General features: G+C 43.6%; 1 protein-coding gene across 1 annotated transcript; it reads right to left on the reverse strand.

Moving 5' to 3' along the window:
• Positions 1–4,081: 4,081 nt before the first annotated feature.
• On the reverse strand, positions 4,082–26,830 carry LOC100730357 (ubiquitin carboxyl-terminal hydrolase 42-like). Its single transcript, XM_063233601.1, has 8 exons — positions 26,723–26,830; positions 23,555–23,657; positions 22,640–22,707; positions 9,346–9,434; positions 8,635–8,717; positions 6,164–7,621; positions 4,785–5,031; positions 4,082–4,243 (listed from the first exon to the last, which is right to left on the reverse strand). Exons 1-8 carry the CDS (start codon positions 26,811–26,813, stop codon positions 4,082–4,084), a joined length of 2,301 nt encoding a protein of 766 aa, XP_063089671.1. The 5' UTR covers positions 26,814–26,830.
• Positions 26,831–27,102: the final 272 nt, after the last annotated feature.

Raw genomic sequence — 27,102 nt, forward strand, 5'->3', positions numbered from 1 at the left:
GATAATATACAAATAATGTGCATATACTGATTGGTGAGATATTTTGTTATTCAATGTATATACGCCCTACAACTTGTATGAATTTTCTTTTGATATCAAAATATCTACTGATATTTCATTGCAAAATAAACAGTACAACTGAAGGTGTGTGCTGCTAAAACTTGCAATACTGTCCTCACTAAATCTCATGTTGTCAAAACAAGGTTGTCTAAGACTTGCTTTTTTAAAATAGACATGTGTTGGGTCCAGCAGACCACTGCTGGTTCTCCCTGACCCACCTCTGAGGTCTGAGGCACCTCCTGAGACGCCAGCCAGAGCTGTGGAGGTTTGAGGAAAGTGAACCCAAAGTCAGAGAAGACATGGCTGGAAGCAAATGGGGAAAACAAGTAACAAATGGCACAAAGCATTTAATTTCCTGCCATTCGTGTGCTCTACAGATTTTACACGCTGTGTATTTATAGGGGCAAGTGCTTTTATAATACTTCATAAAACAAAGATCAAACTTTAGAAATTTATGAACAATACAAATTCTCTAAAGCATACAAATTATTCAAATAGAAACTATATTAAATGCAGTTTTCCCCACTCCATCTCCTGATGCAGGGCCAGTGAGTTTTGAGTGTGGCATACTTGGATAGCATATCCATATTAAAATAAAATCACAGCATGATATTGTCTTTTACTAGAAACTTTAAGACACCCAAGCTGACAACTCAGACTCTAATATCACACAAGTGATGAGACACAGTATAAAAAAGTGTTATATAATAAAAACATACTGTGAGCTTTACAAATGTTTGGACTATACATTCATAATGTGAATACTCATCATAACTGGTAAATTGATTGGAAAAGTCCCACAAAGTTAATAAACAGAACTTGTCTATAAAATATTTTCAAATCTTGAACCCAACTAAAATAGGAAGCAAATTAGTGTCTACAATTAGACATCACAAAAAACAGACTTCCCTCAAAGTCTAGTTGAGAGCTTGTAAACTTTTAAATAAGTCTTTAAATTAAGTATGTGCTCTTTTAAATAATTTCATGGTTTCCTAGTTGGCCTTGCACCAGATTCTAACTTGGAAGAACATTACATGAAATATAACTAACCAATCAGAATTCGGAACCAAGCAACATTTGAGATGTTCTATTCTAGGTCATTATTTTCAATGTGATTTATTGTTTGCTTTTTTTTTTTTTTTAACTTTTTATCGGTACCAGGGATCGAACTCCCGACCACCTGCTTGCAAGGCAGGTGCTTATTGCCACTGAGCTAAATCCCCAGTCCCTTCAATGTGATTTATATACACTGTATTTTACAATAGTCAGAAGTTGTAGAAAGTGTTTATTGTTTTGTAATAAGAATAATTAAGGCAAATTTTAAAACTAGAAAAAAAAAAACAACAAAAACAAACCAAATAAAACAACCAACAAACATGATAAAATCTGCATGGTACTTAACGTGGCAGTACCATGCAGACTTGTACAAATTTTTCTTTAACATTTACGCTGAGGTGGCATGGCCTCTTTGGAGCATGTTGAATCTGAAAGACGAGGCACAAGCATTAGTTGAAGGCAGAGACCCCAGGAAGCCAGGCCCCCCTTTCTGTCCCACCCTGTCCGCAGGTCCCCTTGGTCTTTGGGAAGCTCTTTTCCCTTGAAGCCATCACTGCCTTCCTGAATGGCAGTAGAGAAACCCAGTGATGCCAGGCAGCTGCAGAGGAACCGCTGGCAGCCTGGCCAGGGAGGCACCATCTGCTGGGCCCTGCTGCACCCGCCCAGCCTGAACCCCAAGTGTGGCTAAGCCTTCCCAATCCTCAGGAACAGCTAGCTTAGTTCCTCAGAGTTAGTGCTTTCCCTTGAGGACACACAGATAAAGCATGTTAATTACTGCATACTGATCTTCTATAGATAATTCCTCTTGAAGCCCATTTATTTATTTTTGTCTTTTTAAGACAGGGTCCTGCTATGTGGTTCAGACTGGCCTTGGTCTCACTTTGTAGCCCAGGCTGGTCTTGAATTTGGAATGATCCTCCTACCTCAGGTTCCCACAGGGACTACAGGAGTGTGCCACCAGGCCCAGCTTGAAATTCATTTAAAATCCCCCTTGCTGATCGGGTATGAGACACAAGGGCAGTTTCCTGTCGTGTCACTATCCCTTTTACCTCCAGAGCCACAGAATACAAGTGATTCAGACCCAGCCTCGACACCACGAAGGCTCTGCTCTAAGTCACCCGGACCTCATCCCAACAGAGCGGCCGTGTCAGGTGAGGGCTGTGACCCAGCCTCAGCGTGACCTCTAGGCCTAGGCACTGAGCTCCTGGGATGGGCTCTGCGGTCTGGGTAGGGGACACACATGGGCTTCTCATCCCAGATGCTTATCCGATAACTCTGATTCAGATGGGGCCCTGCTGGCTTCTTCCAGTGAGGGAGGAGGGAGGAACTAGCCCTGCACTTCCCTTACCCAGCCTGCCCTAGTCCTGGAAAGCTGACTGGGAAAAGAGGTCTCCACACTTTCCGGTGCTGGCTTGGAGTTCAGTGACCCACACCCCTGCTGCTGTTTCCACAGCTCAACCCCAGGGAATTAGGTTTTCCTCAGGATGTCAGTGCCTTCTCTGTCCCCCTCTGTGCTTCTACAAAGAAGAAAATGGACACACAGGAAAAGTACTTACTTTCACTCGTAAATTTTTTGTTTTGAGGCTAAGTTTTCCATCACCTAGAAGACAAAGGTTAGGAAACCTTTTAGTGACTTTGTACAATTTGTGGTGTCTGTGCTCTGAGTATGCATTACATGGTAACAATGAGACAGTTTGTTTGTCATTTAATAGTGGCTGCCCCACATCAGGCTGAGCAAGTGCAGGCTGGTACACAGCCCATGTGGCAAGGTCCTCCTGAGAGGAAAGCGAGTTCCCATAACAGTTAGAGCCTCTGGTCCCATGGAAGATGCCCCAGAACCTGGAGCGAAGGAACAGGCCACATCTGCCCTGCACACTGTTGAGTTCTCACAGAAGGACAGAATGGACTTCAGGCCAGGGCCAAAGAAATTAACTGGATTTGAATGGAGCCAGAGGTCAGGTCAGAAAGGTGAGTGGTCAAAGGTCAGGACACAGGAGCACAAGTGCACAGAAGATGGCAGAGTGCTGGCCTCAGCCAGGCCCCCTCTCAGGAGGCCCGGAGTCCAAGGGCCCTTGGTCTGTGCTCCTGGCAGAAGTGCTGGCTGCAAACCAGTCATCAGTGGTCCTGCACTGGGGACAGAATGGGCCACCACTCAGACACGACCTGACTGCAGCATCTGCAGTGGCTGAGTGGACTCAGCCTTGAATGCCATGCCAACACTATGGAGGCTGCTGTCCCCAGATGGGTGGGCTCTAGCTTGACCTGTCCTGCCAGGATGAGGGATTCTGACAATGCCGGGACCCTGCCCAACACCCAGACCAAATCTGTGTCACTACCCGATCCTCAGGTAGCACACAGAGGTCAGAAACACCCATCCCCTCTGCAAATCGCTGAAATGTTAATGTGAAACCACTCTGCACATGTAAATAATTTCTAATGGTGAAGAGCAAATGCCGCACTGCCTCCCTCCAGTCCTGGCAGCAGCAGTGAGTCTGCCGTGCTCCCTGTGGTGGCCTCAGCCTTCCTGGAGCCCGCTTCTCTTCACAACTGTCAGAGCTGCACACAGATCCGGGCTGCGGAAGGCAGGAGCCTGGCCCTGCCTGGGTCTCCCCAAGAGAACACATTTCAACCACTGAGGACCCAAAAGGCCTCGGGGCAACCGAGGTGATGTGCCACAATCCCTGCACTGATGTGCATGGCCTTGACTCAAGAAAGTGACCCTCAGTGTCTAGGGCAGGGCCTGGCTAAGTTTCTTCCCTGTGAAGGGCCAGGTGACACACACTGAGTGTGGTGGGCTGTGCGGTCTCAGCGGTGACTACTCACCTCTGTCAGAGCACCAACCTCACACAGACCACTGCATGCTTCAGCCAAAGTCTACAGACACTGACATTTGGATTTCACACATCGTTCAGGGGAAGCAAAGTGCTGCTGCTCTTTGGAAGTTTTGAAAACACGAAAGCCATTCTTACTCACAGGTGATGAGCGACAGGCACAGGGCCGGCTTTGGCCTTCGAGACGCAGCTTGCCAACCTGTGTCCCGGCCCCAACTCCCGTCACTTTCACTCTTAACAAGCTTCTCAGGGCTCCTCCTCAGGGAACCAGTCACAAAGGGGGAGGGGCTGCCCCACTGCAGTCAGACCACAAAGAGCAGTCTACACACAGGAATCCGAGATGCCCGGGAGCCCAGAGTGGGATAGCAGGCCAGGAGCCTCAAAGGCACCCCTGGTAGAGGAGACCACTAAGATTTCTAATGGCCCAGATCATCAAATTATGAGCTAGGATGCACTCTGGATGCTTTAAGGAATCAGCAGAGTAAAGCAAACGCTGCAAAAGCATAGCTTCCAAAAATGCATAAAAAAAAGTTCTGCCTTGGGAACACATACTCAGACACCCAGAGTGCCTAAATTCCAGGGTCATAAATTCCACTTCCACATAACCATCCTTTGGTGCTAGGGATCAGTGTCAGGCACCCAAACTACACAGAGACAATGAGTCACTAGGGGCCTGGGTGTCAAGGTGGACGAGGCAGGAGCCCTGTATCACTCGCGCACCCTTCAGGGCACCTCAGGTTCCATCTCTGTGTGTCAGTCACCACTTCAAAAACCTTGGCAGAGTTTTTCTCCTCTCAGTTACAAGAATCTCCTCTTACCCTGGCTGTATGCCAATACGTGGCTCTTCTTTGGGAAAGATCCAGGGTCCTCTATGGCCAGGCCATTGGTGAGCAGGAAGCTGCCCTCGAGTCTCTTGAAGTAGCTGATGTTCCCATGGCTGGAGGCCTTCAGCAGGTGCGGTTCTGGTTCTTTTTCAGAGTTTTCTGAGTTCCTCCGGTGTCTTTTCTTTTTCTTTTTCTTCTTTTTGTGTCTGTAGAGGTCAGCGTCAGAGTACACATCTAGAACATCTGGGTCCAGCTGATGCCTGCAGAAGCAGCAGCCAGAAATTAGCAACCCAAACACCAGCACCACCTCAAACAGCACCTGGCACTGTCATGACCACTTTCTGAGGATGCTCGACCTTGTTCGGGCTCAGGAAAATGCTTATCTAGTTAAAAATGGGTTCTCTACTTTCCCCCGTAGTGATTTTTAAAGCCAGGGTCAGAAATTCAGCAACTTCAGCTCCGCTCCTGGCACCTACCCTTCCGTGGTGCTGGGGCTGTCAGCCGGGACATGACCTGGATGACTTAAGTGACATCTCCTGGAATCAGTGGCCAAAAGAAGGAAGGAAGGACATTCTGCCCTGTGCCTCAGCCATAGAGGAGGGAGAGGCTTGTGAGCTGATTCCTTTTCCTAACCATCGCCTATTTACATATGGCTGTTGGCAACCTTTTTCTAGGATTAATTTTAAAAGAAGTCAACTAGAATACATGGGATTCCATTCATGCTCACTCGTCTTGTTTTGAATCAGTCAGTTTAAGGCAGTTGCTGGGGCTGGGCGTGTGGCTCACTGGTCAGAGCACTTGCCTCATGAGCACAAGGCTGTGGGTTTCATCCCCAGGATCACACACCACACACACACACATCTCACACACACATATCACACACACTGCACACACCACACACCACACATACACATCATACCACACACCACACACACCACACACACATCACACTACCCACCAACTACCTATTTAGCATTTTAAAAGTACAAAGACATTTAGGTTTCAGATTGAGAATTAGAGATAAAAGCCAAGAAAATAATGATGCCCTCAGACCTCCACTCTAGGCAGGCAGCCAAATATCAGCAGAACTATGGCCCCCCATTTTCTGCTGACTGGATAGTCACTAGTTTGAAAAAAATAGCAGATATAAAAATGTAACTACACCTGACCACCAATCTTGAAGTGAGAGATCCCCAAGTTCCCTCTACAGAGCTCACATTTACGCTTAGGAGAGTTATAAAGCATTACCTGACAGTGGCAAAGTGAGACATTTTATGACACATGAAGTAAGACAGAGCTTGAAAGCTGCACCATTTTAGAAATGTGCGGAAACTGAAGTCTCAAAACCCACAGAGGAGGAATTCAGACTCCGCTGGGAGAGCCTGCCCTCACCTGTGGTCACGCTCCTGGTGCTGGTCTTTAGATTTCTTCTTCTTCTTTGACTTTTTGTGCTTCTTCGCCTTAGGCTCCTCCAGGTCTTTGGGCAGACTCCTGTGGGCTTTCTTTTCCTCATGACTGTCATTACTTTTTGCACTCTCATATCTACGTTTGTGTGACTTCATGCTTTTGTGTTCATAAAACCGATCAGACAGGCCACAGCCACTGTTATCAGCTCCAAAGGCAGCTTTTTCCTGGGAGTGGCCCTCGGGGTGCAGAGGGAAAGGGGGTGCAGCATCTGTGCAAGGGCTGTGGAAGTGGGTCCGCTCCCTCACCCAGGCAGGAGGCTCCCAGCCCTTCCTGGCCGGGGAGGAGTCCTTGTGTGGCCGCTTTACACTGGGCTTCCTGCTTGCATATGGGGTGTACCTGTTGGGGTAATACCTGCACCCGTCCCACCGCATCTTCTTGGGGTCACCTGTCTTTTGGAGCCAGGTGTGGTCACTGCCTGAGCGGTGATATCGGCTCCTGTCCTGCTGCTCGGCCCCTCTCCTGGTTTGGGAGTGGTGGCAGCTGAACCTTCCCAGACCGCAGCGCTTGCTGGGACTGACTGACTCCCCACAGCACAGAGGGTGCCGGCTCCTGCTGCGGGGCCGCACAGTGGCGTGGCACTCCTGTTTGCTGTTTTTCCTGGTGTAGGAGCGCCGCTTTCTGTGCCAATGACCCCCAGTCCTCCTCTGACTCCTACTCCTGCTCCGATTTCTCTTCATGTGTTCCCCATCAGAAGAATAGTCTCGATGGTTACAGTAACGTCCTCTGTCAGTTTTCTTGAGGCTGCTGATTTTCCTGTTAAATGCAGGACGATCCGGAGCCTTCTGGCAGGCTTTGTCTTTGTCACACCTCTCCCCATGACTGTGCCTAGGGCCATCAGGATGGGGGTCTGGGGTCCCGTGTGGCTGAGCAGAGGGCAGCGCATCTGCAGATTTGCCTGTGCTCCAGGACGGGGCCTCTGTGTCACCACACTGCTCTCCGCTGAGGGAAACGGAGAGCTCGGGCTCATGCCCACCTTCTGGTTGTGTGGAGGAAGCTGGGCTCAGCTGCTCCACTGTGTCTCCTGGACTAGGGTCCTGCAGGCTCGAAGGTAGCAACACTTTGTCCTCCTGGATGATTTCGCTGCAGTCCTGTGTTCCCTTCTCAGCATCACAGGGTTCAGGAAGCGGATCTTGCCCTGTGCTGGTCTTGTTTGTGTGACAAAGGTTGTTTACCATGGGCAAAGACTCATCCAGTTTGTCTGAGCTGTCTTCTGGGGTAACCTCTTTGGTAGGTGTGAGGCTGCTACCAGGTGGCAGCAAAGCCTTCTGAAATTTGTTGCACAGACTCATCCTGTCCAGTTTCTTGGGGGAACCAGCAGTGGGGCTGCCAGCCTCAAGCACCACAGTGAGGTCCCCTGATGGACTCTGCCCTGTTCCAGGTGGACTGCATCCCCGCCGAAAGAAAGAGACAAGCCAATAGTTAGCATGACTGCTTATACAGGTTTTGCCATGGCTTATATTTACTAAAAATATTTTATCACTTTAAATATAGCCGGCTACAAGTCACTATCAGGCTATCATCTCTAGACACCAAATTTTCTCATTAAATAAGAAGAAAATTATATCAATTCTATTTTTCAGCAATAATAATTATGCACCTTTAGACTTTTCCTATTTCTAGATACATTTCTAATTACTAAAAATTAAGTCTAAACAAACAGCCGAATCACGGACTGCTGACTTTTCTGGCTCCCTTCTTCCTCTTGGAGCCTCAGAAGCACAGCAGCTATTTCCAGACAGAGCCAACAGCTCCTTGAATCGTGGAAAACAGGGACTCACTGAGGCTCTGGGGAAACCTTCTGCAGGAACTGCAGGCTGCCGTTGGCAGCTGGAAAGCTTCTGACACACTCTCAAGGTTAGCTGCCAGCTGCCAGGAAACAATCAATCACCCGCCTGGATCTCGGCTCTTCAGTGAGGAGATAACCTGTCCCCAGTCCCCACGGGGAAGTTCGTTGTCCTGAGAGTAGAAGCGGGGTTCTTGGGGCCACACGCAAAGGAAGGCGTGCTTGGCTGCAGTACCTACAGGGCCTCATTTACACAAATGTGTAATTACTCTCTTGCACACTGAATTTGGGGACCAGGGTGGGTTAGGAAAGAAACCAGGGAAGACCACTGTGAAATGACAGCGCAGCCCCGCTGCTCTATCTTAAGGTCAAGTGGGAGTGAGCGTTCTCTGCCTCTTCACTCTTAACAGTTCTGCACCCTGACTCAGGGTCTCAGGGGCCATCTGGGCTGCGCAGTGCCAGGAGGAGGCTCCTCCCCTGCACGTCCTCACACCCATGGGTGAAAATGCCAGTCGTGTTACTGCCACAGTTTTCACAGACACTACACTCCCCAGGAATCCAACAACCGTGTAAACTGAGGAATGGTCACACCGTGATGCGGCTGGAACTTCACCAAAAGTCAGTCACCACCGCAGCCCGACAGCGCAGATGGCAAATCTGGAGGCAGCGTTTATGCTGAATGGTCACACGGTGAACCTGTGGGCGGGCGGCTGCCACCTGATGCAGAGACCTGCAGCAGTGGTTTCACCTGCAGTTTGCACACGAAGCAACCACGCCTGCATTTCAAACTCCTTTCCTCTTATTCCGAGTTACGTTACAGGTAGGTGAATATACTGGCTTTTGCTAAAATTGAATATGGGGACAAATTATATTCTCTATGAATTTAACTTCAAATTTCTAGAGAGGCCCTTACAAAATACATGCTTTATGACAGTGCTGGGACCCCTCTTTCTCTAAACTCAGTTTGCCCTTCACATACTCATTCATCATTAAAAAGATGAAATGGGAAAGCACGTGGGTCGGATTCAGAGGTGTGCAAGGACACTGCTGGCCAGGGCAGGCGACACAGAGGAAAACGACAAGCAGTCACAGACAGCTTTCTCACTCTCCTCAAAGGCAAACTGACATATCCTACAGGTTATTTTTCAGATAGATAGATAGATAGATAGATACATAGATAGATAGATAGATAGATAGGGCTTGGAGAACAGGCAGCTTATTATGATTCCAATGGTGGTTTTTTGTTTCTCAGGGTGTTCTGGAATCTCAGGGGCTGTTAACTGACCAGTTTTGGACAGAAGTAGTAATATTAACAGGACCACACCTCTTGACTCTGGGACTTCCACTGGGACTTGATGTGGAACTCCTTGCTGGGTCTTTCCGTGGCCTGGTCCCACTGGAGCGGGGTGAATTCTGCAAGGAAGAAAGCCACAGCCAGGTCAGCACTGCAGAATCAGGGTCCGCTGCAGCCCACAGCCTTCCTCTTTGCTCTTGTGACTAACAAGTTACATAAATCATGAACACAGCCCCTTTCTGCTCTGCCCATGTGCACCTTTCACAGGCCCTAATTTTCGGGTTAATCCACACATGGCACACACAGTGTCTGTCAGAACACAGCCCTCTTGACATGAGTTCACGTACGGTCCTCCTCGGCTGGCTTTCCCAGAGGCTACCGCTATGCAGACTGAAGTAAAGCCAGCTTTGTGGCCTTCAAGCAAGGGAGAAAGCACACGGGCAGGAGGAAAGGCCGCTTCAGGACTGCATGTGAGGTCACGGCCGCCGCCGCCCAGTGATGCCTCAGCATTGTACTCGTGCAGCTCTGTTGCTCCAAGTTCCATGACTACCACTGAAGCCCTATGACAACACAGGCGACAGCTGGTTCACAGACAAACGGTGTTTGGCTTTGTCAGTGTTCTCTTAAATGTCTGAATTTGATGTTGTTTTCAAACAAACAAAAACAAAAACAACTCTTAAAAAGTCAGTTACACCTGCCTCTTCCTTTAGGTGCATGCTTTCTGGTTTTCCAGTCCCCGTGTCACTCTGAAGCAGAGCCCCATTCAGAAGCTGGCTAGCAGACCAGCTTACAAAAGCATTTAACTGAAACAGAGCCTAATGTCTACCAAAACAAGCATTCGACTAGATAATCTGATAAACCAAACTCAAACTCAAACTCACTGTGTTTTAAATTTGTTTTTTGAAACAGGACTTCATTATGGCTGGCTGTTAACTCACTACATAGTCCAGCATGGACTGCAAAACCCGAGACTCTGTAAAACCTGACTGCAGCAATGACTTAGTGCAGTTCAAGCTACACATGGTCTGGACATGGAGTCTTGGGGACTGTGGAGGGCGGGCCCTGCCCTGCAGACCGCATCAGGCCTCTTGAGCACACACACACAGGGGCACGATCCCTTGGGGACAGCAGATGGAGAAACAGCACAGTCCTAAGACAGCCATGTGGACATAAAGTGTCTTGTAACAGGGTCACTTTCCTGATGTCTAACATGGGTTAAAACCTATCTGACCCCTGAATAGGGGCCTAGTCCACAGTGGGTGTCACCTTTAATACACTCACACCTGCTGTTCCTGTTTACTTCTATGCTGAGATTCTCATACATTTTAAATTTTTATTTATTTATTTATTTATTTATTTATTTAAAGAAAAGGAAACGAAAAAAATACATGGAGATAAAAAAAAAAGGGTAGAAATAATACAAAATTACAGATAAACAAAAGGTAAGAAATTGCCGGTTGATAAGTTACACATTGTCATCTTCGAAATAGGTGTTCAGGTTATAGAATTAAAGTATTTAGAATGACATTCAAAAAGTGACCCTACAAACCATTCTGCTCTATGATCGAACAGAAGCTCAGTAATACGATTATCAGTCCTACACATTTGTTTTACATCTCAAAGAGGGTAAGATTAAACATAACAAAACAGAACAGAACATTTAAAAAAAATAAAAAAATAAAAAACAATTTAAAGAAATACAGATTTCAAAGCAAGTCCACTGGAGATCTTCATTATCTAACTGTCTCTAGCTTCTTACAAATAGTTGTCCCTATCTTCACCCACTTTATATACTTATTGCATATTATAGAACTAATCAAATCATTACAGGATGATGAAGTCTTTTTAGGTCCTCAAGTTCCAAATTAGGGAAGACAATAGCAACTACCATCGCATCTCTCATTCTCTTTGTGATAGCTGTCCCCATCTCTGCATATGCTGAAGTTGAACTGAAGAAACCAGTCTAATGTCATTCTAATCAGCAATAGATTGCTAGAATTTATATTATAATGCTACAAAATAAGCCTCGGGTTTCTCAGCGTCTCTTCCTCAGAGTATCTGTTCCTTACATCTTGCATTATATAATCTGTTCCCGTAAATAATTTAAAAAAATCCATGTGTGAATTTCTACCTATATATCTATCCTCTCTGTATTATAGGGAAAACCAAGTCATAGCAAGACAGCAAAACAATTTCCTAAAAAAACATGCAATGGATAAGACATATAAGACTACAATATAAATGATCTTCCGTAGCTACTATGTTTTCTCTTGTTATTTTCAATAGATTTGTCCACAACACTGGCTTATTATAGTTAAACATACTATCACCTATTTTTATAAAAACTTAACTTTGACAACATTGTAGGATTTGAGAGCTGTTACTGATTCATACCAGTATGGATATCCTTTACATCTTGTCATGCTCAGAGTAGTTTCCTCTACTTTTAGGGTTGATTCTAACATGCATACCGATTTCAAATAGGATCAGTCAAGGCCAACCAATAGTCTTATGATTCAGATACAATTAAGATCAGTCATAGTAAGACAATGCAAGTAATACAGGATTTCAGTCTAAGTCAATAGGAAAGTAAGGATAGTTACCATGGTATAACCTGCTATTTTTGGTTCTAGAGGTCTGTGTCCTCAAATCTGACATGAGTGGACAGACCAGAACAAATTGAATTCAATCTAAATATGGCACTAGGACTACTGTGTCTTTTAAATCGTTATACACCATTAGCAATGACCTCTGCTTTTTTTTAAAATGTAGTTTCAGAGCTGTCTATACTAAAGACTATAGCTTACCGTCTCTGTCTCATGTCTGCTACTCCACTTTTCTGCTATAATTTGTCCACCTTATTCCCTCATTCCATTGTCTGCCCCGTTCACTGAGGCCTCTCTGCCACTGTTGCTGGAATCCTGGTATCCCTTCCTCTTTCTCTGTAATGTCCTTCAGCGCTCTCTGTAGGGTTGGATTGTTGGCCATGAACTCCCACAGTTCCTCCTTGTCTTGAAAGTATCTTATTTCTTCATTAATTTTTAGAGAGAGTTTTGATGGGTATATGAACTTTGGTTGCATATTTTTTTCTTTCAGGACTTGGAATATTTCTCCCCACTCCCTTCTTGACTTAAGAGTTTGTGTTGATAAGTCTGCTGTTATTTTGATAGTTTTCCCGTTATAGGTAACCTGCATCTTTTCTCTGGCTGCTTTTAATATTCTGTTCTTTTGGTGGATTTCTGGGATCTCTATTATTATATGTCTAGGCGTAGATCTGTTTTGGTTGTAAGTAGCTGGTGTTCTGTATGCTTCTTTTATCTGGATATCATTTCTTTTTGCTATACATGGGAAATTTTGCTTTAATATATCTGTGAATATTTTTTGTATTTCATTTTTGGATGCTCCTGCTTCCTCACTCACATTCTTTATTCTTAGGTTATGTATCTTTTTGTCATCTTCCAGTTTTAGAATTGCTTCTTTCTGGTTCCTTGTCATTTTTAAGAGGCTTTTTCTTTCACGTTCATATGCCCTAAATCTCTCTTCAAGTTTCAGAAGGCTGTCTTTAGTTTCTGTTAAGGCATTTTGCCAGTGTTCAGTGGAGTTTTTAGTTTCCTGATATTCTCTTTGGATCTGTTTCATATATTCTAAGTTATGTTTAAATTCTTCTTCAGATGCTTCTCTTTCTTTTCTGATTTCCTCAGTTCTTCCATCTGTGTTCTCTTGGGCGGGGCTTGTCATTTCTTTAATTAATCTCTTTATATCTTGCCTCACTTGGATCAGGAGTACAGCTTTAAATTCCTCTATGAGATCATGTAGGTACTTTTTAATTTCGGCTGATGCTGTGTCGAGTAGTGGATGGTTACTGTGCTTGTTCTCTTCAGTGTTTAGTTCTCCTGGGCTTATTTTCTCCTGTTGGGCAGCTGGAGATTTTTTTTTATTTTTATCTCTTGTCATGTTTCTGGTTTCTTTCAGACTGTCCTGGAGTTCTCTGGCCCTCTCCGAATTGCTTAGGGCCTTTCAGAAGCGTGCTGGCTTGAGTTTTTGCTGTCCTCCCCAATTTACTGTTATCTGGGGTAGGCTGGGATGCAGGGGCGGTACAGGCTAGTCTCTAGCCTCTGTGCCAGTTAATTCATAAATTAGGCTGTACTTTCTGGTTGTCACTGAGTTGTGACTATTTTGTATCCGCTTATTGGGCCCCAAGCAGAGGCTTGGTTTAGCCCCAGTAGCTCCTGCCAGTTCTCTTTGTACCAGAAGCAGCTGAGTAATGTCACTATGGCACAGGGTTCTGCCCGAATCCCAGCCGTTCTCTTCCAAACCTCTCTGTGACAGAAGCACCAGAATAGCAGATCTGCCCAAAATCAAGATGTCTCCCACTAAGTTCTCTGTGTGGAGCTGAAGCCAGCACGTAATCAGGCTCTGCCAGAATTCAAGATGTCTTCCACCAGCCCTCCCTACAGGGGGACCTGGTGATGTCACCAAGCTGCAGTTTCTGCAGCCAGACTAAGATGTCTGCACCAGACTCTGTGTTATTGATTTCCCTGTGGTGGCGGGCCAGCTGTTCTCTGGCCAACCCCAGCAGCCTCAGGGTTCCCGGTACTCACCAGAGTCCGGTGTAGATCCTCATTCCGGGACCACCGCACACCAAGCTGCCCACCTTTCCCGCACTCCCGGCACAGCGCGGAACGGTGCACAGCGTGCGCTCCCAGCACAGCGCTGAACAGTCAAATATCTGTGTACCGTTTAGATTTGAAACGCCAGAGCCTTGTGCATCTCCTCTGGTGCAGCCGTGCAGTCCTGGCTGCAACTTGGAGTCCCGGGTCTCAGTTTCCTGCAGTCACTGAAAGCAACTCAGCTTTTCCTGCTGGGTCCATGGGTCAGTTTGTTGTTTTAAAGGCACGGGATTTGCAGCCTCCCGTTATCAGCGTTCACGGTCTCAGCACGACTTTAAATCCTCCAGCTGCACTGTCTTGATTAATAAGAATCGCTATCGATTTGTCTGGCCCTCTCCATGTTGTCATTTTTTAGCTTCTAATATAATTTCTCCTGAGAGACTCTTCGCTCGATCCCCTAGCAAACCGCCATTTTTTTGCCCCCTCATTTTAAATTTTTAAACAAAGGACCTGAATGAACTTTTTGACAAGAAATCCAGGTTTAGACAGGACTTGACAACCACTGGAATGTTAGCCTGAGGGTTTGAGGACAGACCCTTAGAGTGAGGTAAAATCAGAGGCCACCTCTGAGGTGTTACCTTCACCGTGTGAGGGGGAAGCTGTGGTCCAGGAAGCCCTGCTGCAGCCTGCTTCTTAGCGATGCCCCGAGGACTGGTGACCCGGTGGACAGAGGACTGGCCACGGCGGTGGGTGGGATGCTTAGCAAATTCACTCCCAGTTTTCATATCATTGGCCCTAGGGACAAAGAATGAGAGGGCTTAGGGTGATGGATGGATAGTAGAGACAGATTTACAGACTCAGTCCCTCTGGAAGACACCGATGGCAAAGGTGCTGATTCTAAGTCACACTGCACAGAGCCATAGGCTGCACTAGCTGCTTTCGGGGTGTAGGTCAGTGTGGGGTGCTCAGCTCAGGACACAAGGGCAGCTGGGTAAAGGAAATGGTATCTTTAAACTCTATTCTGATGCTGCTGCTATCAGGATATTTTTTCTGCTTATGTTTGTAAATTAAAAATATATACCATTGTAGAAAACGTATAGTGTCCAAAAAAATGTTGCCCCTAACAGTTCCCCTTTGATCAGATAGATCATCTCCCCATTTTCACCCAACACTAGTGTTTAATATTTCAAACTGTTTTTCCTCCACATACAGTCACTACTTTCTCAAGGCATTATAAAAAAGATTTATAACAATCACTCCTAGCAGGTGATGGACAACATAGCAAGATACTGTCTCAAAAAAGAAAGAAAAGAAAAAAAATCTTAACAACTGCATAAAATTCAATGCATCATTATTGAGCATTCAGGGTACTCTTAACTTGAAGCTACCGTATTTAAAAGGGCCACCTTGGAGGCTGCAGTGTGGCTCAGTGGTAGCGTCTGCCTAGCTTGCTTGTGGCTCTGGGTTTTATTCCCAGCATGTAAAAAAGGGGGGGGGGGCGCAGGGAACACTGTGAGTACACATCAGATTTTTTTCCAAAAGTGGAATTTGTGAGTCAGTTTGCAGCTGCAGCAGGATTAATCCAACTTCTGGTCCTAGCCCAGGCCAATGCCTAACCAGCACTGTGCTCAGCACTGGGGAGGTGCTGGGTGGGACCATGCAGGGTGCTCAGAGCTCCCTTCCCCAGCTCTCTGCCCATGGCCTCCACATCCCCAGGTCCACTCCGTTTGCTGCCATCAGCATAAGCCATCCCACCCCCTCAGTGGTCACCTTTCCCTGTCTCCACCTCTGGCGCTGAGTGGATGCTAACACCAGCTCACAATCCATGCTCAGAAGTGGCCTCCTGACTCTCCATATACGTGGCAGGGTAAACCTTAAACTCCAGTTTTCAAAAAGTAACTCAAGGGCTCAGTGGCATAACTGCCTGCCTGGCAAGTGCAAGTTTCTGAGTTCAATTCTCAGTGCCACCAAAAAAACAAAAACAAAAAATCTCAAAACTGAATTGAATGTGGGTGAGATGAAAAGAAATAACATTTCAGAACATTTGGTAGCTTTTTTCATGACAGTACCTTATATAAAATAGTACATAGGCTTGCTGGTTTAGCACAGATCGAGTATCACTGGGAGATACCTTGGAGTCATTCATTTGGTACCACAGGCCATTGCTAGCCTGCAAAAGACAGCCAGTAAGAGACAAAGATCAGATTTTGTTAGTTAACAAGGACAGAATAAAAAGAATAAGCAAAAGAAGCATTCACACTTTAATTGTGAACTCCCACCTTCCCCCCCACCCCCAAAGAATGCTAGTGCTTGCTGTCTACAGAGTCTATGTAAAAGCAATGAGCAAAATCCACATGGCTTACTTTTACGTGACATAAGTAATGGCCCACACGGCAGTTGTATCCCGCATGGACCAGCACTGCGTACAAAGTGTATACAATAGGTTCTCCATTTGGCTGTGACATGTATGGCCTAATGTCCAGATATTCTGGGTATTTCACATCCTAAACAGAAATGGACAGAGGAGAAAGGAATGTCACTTCTAAAGGCACAGAAGACCCTACATGTTCAGGTGTGGGGTATTTAGGGTGTCCCAGGAGACCCACAGAACACAGCACAGGAATGTTCCAGCAGAAACCCAGTGCACTGAATCACATTTCAGAGGGCACAGCCTGGAGGACCCCTGGTCTAAGGGTAGCTACGCTGTCTCTCTGTCTTATTTTCCTAAACAAGTAAGGATCCACATTAAGTGAATTCTGCAAATCCATGAGATGCAAATGTCATAAAATGACAACTCTGGACAGTCACCACCAATCACTTTAATTAGTTACTTTTGTATTTTGAGATAGAGTCTTACTACATAGTTCAGGCCTGCCTTGAAATCACTATGTAGCCTAGGCTGACCTTGAATTTACAGCAGTCTTCCTGCCTCAGCCTCCCTAGTGCTGGGATTACAGGCATATGTCTCCATGCCAGGCAACCTCAAATAATTTAAGAACCTATTAGTTATTTCTCTTCTGTGTCACCACATTTTTAATTTGTTTCTGAAATGAGACTTCACAATGTAGGCCAGGTTGGCTTTAAACTCGCTGTATGGTCCAGCGTGTCCCCAAACTCCTAATCCTCCTGCCTTAGTTTCCTGAGTGCACCATGCCCAGCTTTGCTGGTGAATTTTTGACCACTTTCAACCTTTAGTAAGTGGGAAGAAAAGAGAAAAATTCAGTGTAAGTGAAAAATCAGAAAACAGTAAACAAGAAAATAAAAGAGAGGAAAGATTTAGTGAAGAAATCCTCTTTGGGTTTCAAACTGTACAAGCTCTCTGTATCCACTCATTACCTTGGATACCAAAGAACTGACTATGAAGCCCAAACACAGAGAAGCGTTCCCAATTTTATCACTAGACAGGGTACAGTAAAAACACATGTACTCACAGGCACACAGACCAAACTCTTAACTCATTCTTTGACTTCTTTTCTGCTATCCAATGCAAGAAAAGCTCAGAAAGCTCAAAATTATTCAGATAGGTAGTTTAGTAATCCTTAACAGCTACTAGAATTTAAGTGGTCGCTAAAGGTCATTAATAACAGCATCTACATACCTTAGCAATTTTCCCACCAGTGGAATTTGAAAAACGTTTTAGAGAAAGTACAAGAATGTTAGATGACTGATGTATGGTAAAATTCTTTAAAGCCGGAACCATGATTTTGCACCTTGAAATAAACAGAAACAAAAGATTAAGAAGATTAATGTGTGAATTTTTTTACATTTTAGTCTTTCCCTTCCTATTTCTTTGAAACACCCTAATTGAAGATTCCCAAAACAAGGATAATAAATGAGGGACATCACCTTCTCTAAACAAACAGTAAAAATGTTTTAAAATACTGTGGTTAGCCAGGCATGGAGGCACACACCTATAATCTCAGCTCTTGGGAGGCTGAGGTAGGAGGATTACCATGAGTTTTAGGCCAGCCTGGACTACATAGTGAGTTCAAGGGCAGTCTCAACTACAGAGAGATCCTGTCTCAAAAAATAGATAATAAACAAAACAAAATACAAAACTTGGGGAAATTGCCTAGCAGCATGACAGAAAAAAAGCAGAAATCCGAACCATTGGGATGTGTAAGGTACTGATGATGTGAAAACCACATTAACTCATTTGGGGGCGTGGCTCAGAGGTGGGATGCTTGCCGAGCATGCATAAAGCCCTGAGTTCAACCCCAGCACTTCAGAAAAAAAAATAATAGATTAACTCAGTTCAAAAAACTGAAAAAAATTGATATTTTATGCTGGTATTATTCTGTGAAAGCAAAGTTCTACCTAGATACAAAAGGAAAAAAAAAAAAAGATGAAAAATGTCAGGAAAAATCTCTGGTCTTGGTGAGAAAAGCATCATCTTCCCCCAAATACTGAAACTTGATGATAAAAATTCTTTAATATAGATATCTGTATCGCCTGACTATAAAGTGGAAATCTACTTAACACATATGAAACAGGAATTCATAAAACAGACTCCCTTGACTCCACTGCTGGGGAAATGTATCACTGAGTAACGTAGATTAGAGGCTTCCAGCCAACACTACCGCACCCCACGGTACCCACTGTGAGAAAGATCCTCAGCTCTTCTGGGGGAGGAGGGAACCCCACCCTCCCTCCCTCCAGTCTTGTCTGACAGGAATCAAGGAAGACGCTGCTGAGCAGATGTTGTCGCAGCTCTGAGGCACCCAGGGTGGCAGCACTATTCCCTGGGCACAGAGCTGCCCATCCTGAGACAGTGTGGGCACCAGTTCCGGCCTCTGGGGCACAGATGGCCAGGATCTCCCAGATGGCACCAGAAGCTAAGGCCACCTAGCAGCCATTCAAACACGCCCGCTCTTTAAAACCAGGGCTCCCTGTCACCCCAACTGGAGCAGCCAAGTCAGGGACTGCAAGTCGCCCCGTCATACTTGCTACACTGGTAGCAGTTTTCGCCATCCAGCTGTTCCGGCTTCACAAACTGCGCCAGTGCCTCATTGATAGTCCGAGTACCCTGGGAGGAAAAAATCATCAAAAGCACGTCACCACGCGCTGTCGTGGTTTATGAGAGAGACGAGAGAGCAAGCAAGCAGAAGACTCAGAGAAACAAAGGAGAATATTATGAAAACAATGTTTTTATGGGTGTGTGTGGCTGAGCTCCCAGCTTCTTGGGAGACAGCCTCAGCAATTTAGGTCCATTTTAAAAAATATATATTTTTAATGGGCTGGGAATGTGGCTAAGTGGCAGAGGGCCCTGGGTTCAATCTCCAATGCCATACACACACAAATTGTTTCTTTAGGATGATTAGCTCCACACCCCAATTAAAAACAAGCAGATTAGAGTGAACAAAAGTATGTGAGGAGATGGCTCGTGCAGCTTTACTTAGAATACTGTAAAAGTGGAAATCAACAAGGAGCTATGGCCACCTACTGGCCACCACCAACTGCCCAAACACGCTGATGAGGAAGGCCTCCAAGTAGATGGACATGAAAGCAGCAAGTGGACAAAAAGACAGAGGCATGATCGCTTTTTAAAAATTGTCTTTTAAAAAAATTATTTTAAAGAGAAAAATCAATAAAAACAGTGATACAAAATTCAAAACAAGACAACAGGAGAGTAACAATGGTTAATACATTGCTTGTTGTCATCTTCAAAGTAGTTGCTCAGATTACAAGAAATAGACATGAGGGGGCTGGGGGTTTAGCTCAGCGGCATAAGCGCCTGCCTTGCAAGCAGGCAGTCGTGAGTTCGATCCCTGGTACCGATAAAAACGAAAAAGACAAAAAAAAAAAAAAAAGAAAGAGACATGAAAAACTGATCAAGTAGTACAAACACAAACCTGTCTTTTCAGTGCACTAAGAGAAATTAGTAGTGTGACTGTCCTAACTATCTTGTGTCTGTGTGTGTACATTTCCCCTTCCTCCTTCTCTCCTTTCCCCCATCACATTTTCTCTTCCCTTTAGAACAGTTTCTTCCCATGTCACGACAGCTAGTGTACATTTTGGATCTCACTTACTCTTTCAGTTTCTCATACTAGGGAGACACTATGGTGGTCGCAATGCCAGTCTGATTTATTTCACTCATGTTGCATCCATTGTTCTTTAAAGTCTCAAGCTTATCCTTCTTTATGGCTCAGCAGTACTATATTGTATAAAAGTGCCACATCTTTTTGTCCATTCCTTAAAAAGCATTTGAGTTGTTTCCAAAATTTCCAAATTTTGGAAACAAACAGGTGCACATATATCACTGTGGTATGACGTTTTTAATTCTTCTGGGAAGACACCCAGAAGAAGAGTAGCTGGATCGAATGGGACCTTTAGTCTTAGTTTTATGAGGAATCTCCTCACTGATTTCCACAGTGGTTACAGAAGTCTACACTCCCACCAACAGTGGAGAAGAGTTCCTTTTCCCCACAGCCCCTCCAGCATTTGTTATTGGCTGATTTCTTTTTTTTTGTTACTGGGGATCCAACTCACTACCACGCACTTGCCAGGCAGGCGCTTAACCCCAGTCCATTGGCTGATTTCTTGATGGCCATTTTCGCTGAAGTGAGATGGAATCTCAGTGTTGTTTTAATTTGCATCTCTTTAATGACCAATGATGTTGAACATTTTATATTTATTTGCTATTTGTATTTCTTCATCTGAGACGTATTCATCTCAGATGTCCATTTTTGGATTGGGTCTTTGAATTTGTGGGGTCTAATTTTCTAATTCTTTATATATTTTAGATATATGTCTTTTGTCTGAGGGACAGCTGACTATAGATTTTTCCCACTCTATGGGTTGTATTTTCACTCTGTTGGTGATTTCTTTTGCTGTGCAAAGACTTTTTAATAAGATTAGATCCCATTTGTTTATTCTTCGTAGTGTTTCCCAAGCAGTCTGGGTTTTGTTTTTGAAGAGTTGCCAACATGCATGTCTTCAAGATTTCTACCTATTTTCTCTTCCAGTAGATTTAGTGTTTCTGTTTTAATATTTAGATCTTTGATCCATTTTGACTTTAGTACATGGTGGTAGACAAAGGTTTAGGTTTTTTCTCTTTTTGAAATACTGGGGATCTAGCCCAGGGCTTTCATACTGAGCTAACTTCCAAGCCCTTTCCTTATTTTTATTTCAAACAGGGTTTCACTAAGTTGCCCAGCTGTGTTCAAACTTGTGATCCACCTGCTTGAGCCTTCCAGAGTCCTGGGACTATAGACATGCCTCATTGTGCCCTGTTCAAATTCTTATTTTTATAATTAGTATCTAATCTATTCTGGTGCAGTGTATATCAAATGACTAAGAGCATTAGTCCTGAATGGCAGACTTTACATATATCTGCAATATTTGTCTTTTTTCATCATAAACATGCATTATACCTGTAATCAGAAAAATAAAAGCTCAAAACTAACAAAAATATAGTTCAGAAAATGAGAGATGTTGAAACAGTTTCTAAAGAATAAGAACCATCTAAGATTTGCTAGTATAGGTATCCAAGACTGGTTTTATAGCCAGGTATGGTGCCGTGTGCCTGTAATCCCAGCTCTTATAAGACTGAGGCAGGAGGATTGCCACAAATTTGAGGCCAATCTGGGCTACACAGTGAGTTCAAGACTAGTCTGGACTACATAGTGAGACTGCCTCAAAAAGCTGGAGAAAAAGAAAGAGAAAAGAAAGAAGAAAAAGGAAAACCCTAGCTTTCTTTTTTGGTCTTTTTTGAGGCAGGGTTTCACTATATGGTTCAGGCTGCCCTTGAACTCACTTTGTGGGCCAGCCTGGCCTCAAACTCGCTGTGCTGCTTCTGCCTCAGCCTCCAAAGTGCTGGGACTCCAGGCTTACAGCACCAAACCCGGCTAAAGCCTTGGTTTTATTAAGATTTACTTAAGTGAAAAGTCAAAGTATAAGAAGGATTAAAAATTTGACCACCATAAAAGTTTATTAAATTTACCTTTATCTCCAAGGTAATATCCAGATATAGATCAAAGGTATCTGAGACACCCTTGCAATTTAAACATTGGACTGAAAAAAATAAAAGATAAGCAAAGTGTCATCATATGACAGCCTCAAGTATTAAAATTACAGAAAATAATACTATTTCAAAGTAAAAGAAAAATATAACTTTTCTCCTACTACACTGGGAAAAAAGTTAAGTGCAGGAAAAGATCTTATGAATTTGGCCCCTTGTACACTTCTGGGTGGAATATAAACTGGTATGATCTCTTAGAATGACAGCGTGTCAGTATTAAAATTTAAAATACAGCTTAGGATTTAAATTCTAATTCTTGCCCTTTGGGGCTGGAAAAAAATAAAGAAATTCTAATACCAGGAGTTTATCATGCACACTGTTACACAGACACAAAAGCGTGAGTACATGGGTGGTGTTCATATAAGGCACTGATGGTGACAACAGAACAGCAAGCTAAATGTCCATCGATAGGGGAGTAAGACAAATGGGCACCACTGCAGCTGTGGAACAGCCCGTCAGACCTGTGTGTGCTCAAGCAGAAAGATTACTACTCATGTTAAGGCAAAACACAACTACTCTACAGTCGGCTCTCAGCGTGCTGATGAATAAGAAACTACCAGGAGGAGAGACTAGGAACTGGTACAGGAGCTGCTCCAGGGAGGAGGAGGGGGTCTCTGCTTTTCCTTATTTCCACAGTTTTCATTCTGCTACCACGTGCGTGTGCCACTTTATCAACTTGTGAACAAAAACTCACCTCTAGATCTCAGGTATCCCCCGAACACCTGGCAAATTAGTGTGGTGGCCTGGGTGTGTCTGTCCAATCTGAGAAAGACAAAACACTGATATAAGAATTCTGCAAAATTTTGGAGGCTCTAACTAGATTTTAAAAGCATGTATATTTTAAAAAGCACAAGAATTCAGAGACGAGAGCCACAGAAAATAAAAGACCAGTCTGTGTGGTATCAGAGATTGGCCCTGCCTGGTGGGGCACAGTGACAATCTGGGGAGGAGGACGGAAGGAGCTAAATTATGGAGGGACTTTGAAATCAAGGCAGGAATTTGGCTCTCAAGCAAAGCAAAGCGGCAGGAGGAAGACGCCCTCAGCAGCCCTGTGACCCCACGTGGGCTTGGGGAAGGAAGGGAAGGCAGAGTCTTGTCATTGTCCAGACCGGGAAGCCCTGGACAGGGAGAGGAATGCAAAGGGAGCTCCCTGTACCGGGTGTGCGGGCAGTAGCGGGTGGGTTAGGAGTGTTACACAAGGATCTCGCCCGTCTTTCTCTTGGGTCTGCATTTAGATTTTAGGAAGAAGCCACAGAAACTCCTAACTGACAGGGAGAGGGAGGAGGCAGGAAACACTTAATAGGCTGGAGGTCAACAGAGAAAATGTCTGGCACGATTAGGAGAAGCAGGGACTTTTAGACCTGCCAGGGCGTGCCGACATGGAAATTAAGAACAGCGAAACCAATGTTCATTTCCTGACATCTATAATTGAAGCAACTCCAATTGTGATAGTAAGGACATCTTTTTAACTTTCAGTCATTTTAAAATAGTGCAAATCGGGGCCGGGGATTTAGCTCGGCAGCTCAAGCGCTTGCCTGGTAAGTGCACCCAACATAAACACAGGCATAACAAGGCAGAGGTGTAAACTGAAGAAATGCTGTGTGCTCACTCGTTGCTGCCACTGAGGCACGCTTCCTGCATGGCGTCAACCGTGTGCTGAAGAAACTCATGGGCATCTTCTTGCTCGCCAATTTGGAAGTGGCTGGCTATGCCTGTAGGTTTTAAGTAAAGACAGGGCGTTATCATTACATATTAAATGCCAGGGCTGCCAAGTTACATCTGATGTTACTCAGAAAACCCCAAATAACTACACGGAATGAGAAAGTAGCGCTCACTCAAGCACCGCGCACTTTCACCAAGGCCCCGGAGCTGCAGTTCCCGAGTCCAGGAGCAGCCGCGGAATGACTCTCTACCAGGTTAACACAGTTCACGTGAATGCAGTCAACATCGTTCTACCCACACAAGTTCATCCAAAATGTCAGGTTAGTGCACTCATAAATATGACACTCGAATCCGTAAGAGACCCTATGCAGGACATAATATCCAAACTATTCGATCCTGTACCAATGACCACAGGACAAATTACATCCTGCTAAGTGACTCAGCAGTTACAAGAAGGAAGTATTTTTAAAAAGTATAAATAAAACAATAGCAAAAGTATATGAATAACACAAAACCTATTCGACATTGAGTTTTATATGTGTAGGTCTATAAATATACTCTAGCTTATATCATGTAAAACTGCCAATATCCTCCAAGTTCTGACCTATATAAATAGCAATTCCATGATTTAACTGTATGTGTGCACACACTCAGAGTAATGACACTTTCCTAAAGATTAGGTTATTACTCATATATTACTGCTATATATGTGTGTGTCTAAAAATAAATGTGTAAGTAATTAAAATAATCAAAGCCTGTCCTGGTCAAAAGTTTGCCAGTATGTTTTATTTATCTTTTATTTATTTATTTATTTTTTTTGTCTTTTTCGTTTTTATCGGTACCAGGGATCGAACTCAGGACTGCCTGCTTGCAAGGCAGGCACTTATGCCGCTGAGCTAAATCCTCAGCCCCTGCCAGTATGTTTTAAAGATTTCTGCACTGTCCATTCTGGTCTACCAATAATGCTAAATGTCAATTTAATCTTTAGTCTTTAGCAGGTTTTAAGACAAAGGGATTATAGTTTATCATTGTATAATTATGCATCTCTATAATTACCCAAGCTAGATACTAGATTAAGAGTGAAAAGAATTTTTTTCTGTGAGCATTTTTACTACAACTTGGCTAATTAAAATGATGTAAAAGTGAATGCAAAATGCACCCAGAGCCTGGTGTGGTGGTGCAAGCCTGTAATCCCAGGCTGACGGAGGAGAATCTTGAGTTTGAGACCACCTGGGCTACACAGTCAGACCCTCGGCTGGGGGGAATAGAGCAGGGTGGTCACATAGAAAATTTCATGTAACCTATTTAGAAATTTAAAATAGACACCATCTTATTTTGACTGATTTTACTCTGTTTTGTTTTGCTTGATAGTACCAAGTTTGAGAGTATAGGCAACAACTGTGAAGACAATAAGATTCACTATGATGTCCATTCTGGTTTGACTATTATCGTCTTTTGAAGTCCTGTAATGTCTCTAATGTTTTAGTTTTATTGGTTTTGTTCTTTACTGTTTTGTTCAATTTTATTATAACTGATGATATAGGCAATTCTTTTTAAGATAGCAAGAGGCATTATGTTAACCATTGTTGATCACCTTGTATTCTGTTTTTTTTTCTTTTTTTTTTAAATTTTATTTAAAGAGAAAAAGGAAAAAAAGCAGAGAAAGGGTACAAGTTATACAGATTTACAGAAAAAAAAACAGTAGGAAATCACTAGTTAATGGATTACATTTTGTCATTGTATTCTGTTTTTACATTATGTACTATGTCCATCCTTTTGATTTGACTCTGTTTTGTTATGTCACATTTGGTTTTATTCTCTTAAAAAGAAAGTAATAAGAACTGTGGGAGTAATAAAACCCAAAATGTGTAATTGTCATTGTAAAAAAGAGAGGAGAAGAAAGTTCTCTAAAGGATATAACTGCATGTATATTTAAGCGTATAAGATAGATAACCGTATTACTGAATTTTTGTTGGATCATTGAACTGAACTGTTTGCAGTCTCACTGTTTGAATGTCCACTTTATATGCTTTAATTTTGTAACTTGAACAACTATTTCTAAGATGACAATATGTAACTATTAACTTGTGATTTCCTGTTTATTTTTTTTGAAATTTTGTATAACTTGTACCCTTTTTCTGTTTTTTTCTCCTTAAATAAAAATTTTAAAAAAGAAATTTAAAATAGAAAAAAGTGAAGTTTGTCCATAAATTTAGACTCCTAGTATAATTTTTTAATAAATTATTTTATTTTGACAATTCTTGAATAACACAGGGTTGATTTACCAAATTAAAACTAAATATAAATCTGTTAAAGAAATCTGTTGGACAATATGCAAGTTATATTACTCTGCACAGAAATCCAACTAGCTGAGCAAAAGCCTCTGTAAATGATTTTATTAACAAACTGAGTTTTAAATCATTTAAAATTTGCTCGTATTAAACTATGGTCTTCTTTTTTGTTTGTTTGGGTACCAGGAATCAAACTCAGGACCTTGTCCTTGCCAGGCAGGTGCTGTGCCACTGAGCTATATCCCTGGCCCAGTCTTCTTTATTATATTGTCATGTCTAGAATTTCTAAATAGTTTATATAGTGAATGTTTTACTACGCATCTGTTGTTAATTAAACACATATCAGCTGGGTATGGTGGCACACAACTATAACCTCAGCACCAGAACAGTGAGGTGGGAGCATCACCTTGAGTTTGAGGCCAGCCTGGGTTACATAAGTGAGTTTAAGGGCAGTCTGTACTACATAACAAGATCTTGTCTTTAAAAAAGTACATATCCATGCATAATAACATACTTGTAGTTTATTTTGTAATAAACTTTGGACTTTGTAAAAAATCATGTAGGCCATTAAGCTAAAAGCCAGGCATGGCAGTGCGTACCCGTAGTCCCAGCTACCCAGGAGACTGAGGTAAGGAGATCCCTTAGGCAATCTTATTAGCCCTCATCTCAGGAAAAGACTACCTTGACTACCTTGCTTGAAAATATTTCTCGCCAGATTTAGTTGAGTGGCATAAACGCTTGCCTGGCAAGCGCAAGGCTGTGAGTTCAATCCCTGGTACCACCGCCCCCCGAAAAAGAAAATGCTTCTCTGCGTTGATACTTACGCTGCATCTCATTGATGACAAACATGGGTTTAATAACATCCCCAGGATTATTGAGTGCCTGGGTAATATGGTCTTGCATTATACACATCATGCAAAATCCTTCTGCATGACCTGAAAGATACATGACAATGTCCCACATTAGCAAAATACTAGATAGTAAACCATAAATGAAGAACACATTCCTGAAATGAAACAACAGTAGCAGCTGCTAGGTGTATGCACTGACTCATCTACTTTTATTTTCACTTAGTTCTCTAAAAAAAATCCTAAATGATAAGTATATATTGGCTCTAGTTCACAAGAGAAGAAAAAAGGCTCAGGAGTTGAAAATCTCCCCAAGATCACACAGTCAGACTCGACTCATACATTTCCTAGTTTCA

Source organism: Cavia porcellus, unplaced genomic scaffold (genome assembly GCF_034190915.1).
Source record: "Cavia porcellus strain 051 isolate PalLab524CR breed Dunkin Hartley unplaced genomic scaffold, mCavPor4.1 scaffold_23, whole genome shotgun sequence".
Taxonomy (NCBI): domain Eukaryota; kingdom Metazoa; phylum Chordata; class Mammalia; order Rodentia; family Caviidae; genus Cavia; species Cavia porcellus.

Coding starts and splice junctions, on each gene's coding strand:
- LOC100730357 (XM_063233601.1), bottom strand. CDS start 26,813: ATGATGTGTATAATGCAAGACCATATTACCCAGGCACTCAATAATCCT. Junction 22,708..23,554: donor TGCCTCAGTGGCAGCAACGA/GTGAGCACACAG, acceptor TGTCTTTCTCAG/ATTGGACAGACACACCCAGG. Junction 7,622..8,634: donor GCGGTGGTGACTGACTTTTG/GTGAAGTTCCAG, acceptor GCGGGGATGCAG/TCCACCTGGAACAGGGCAGA.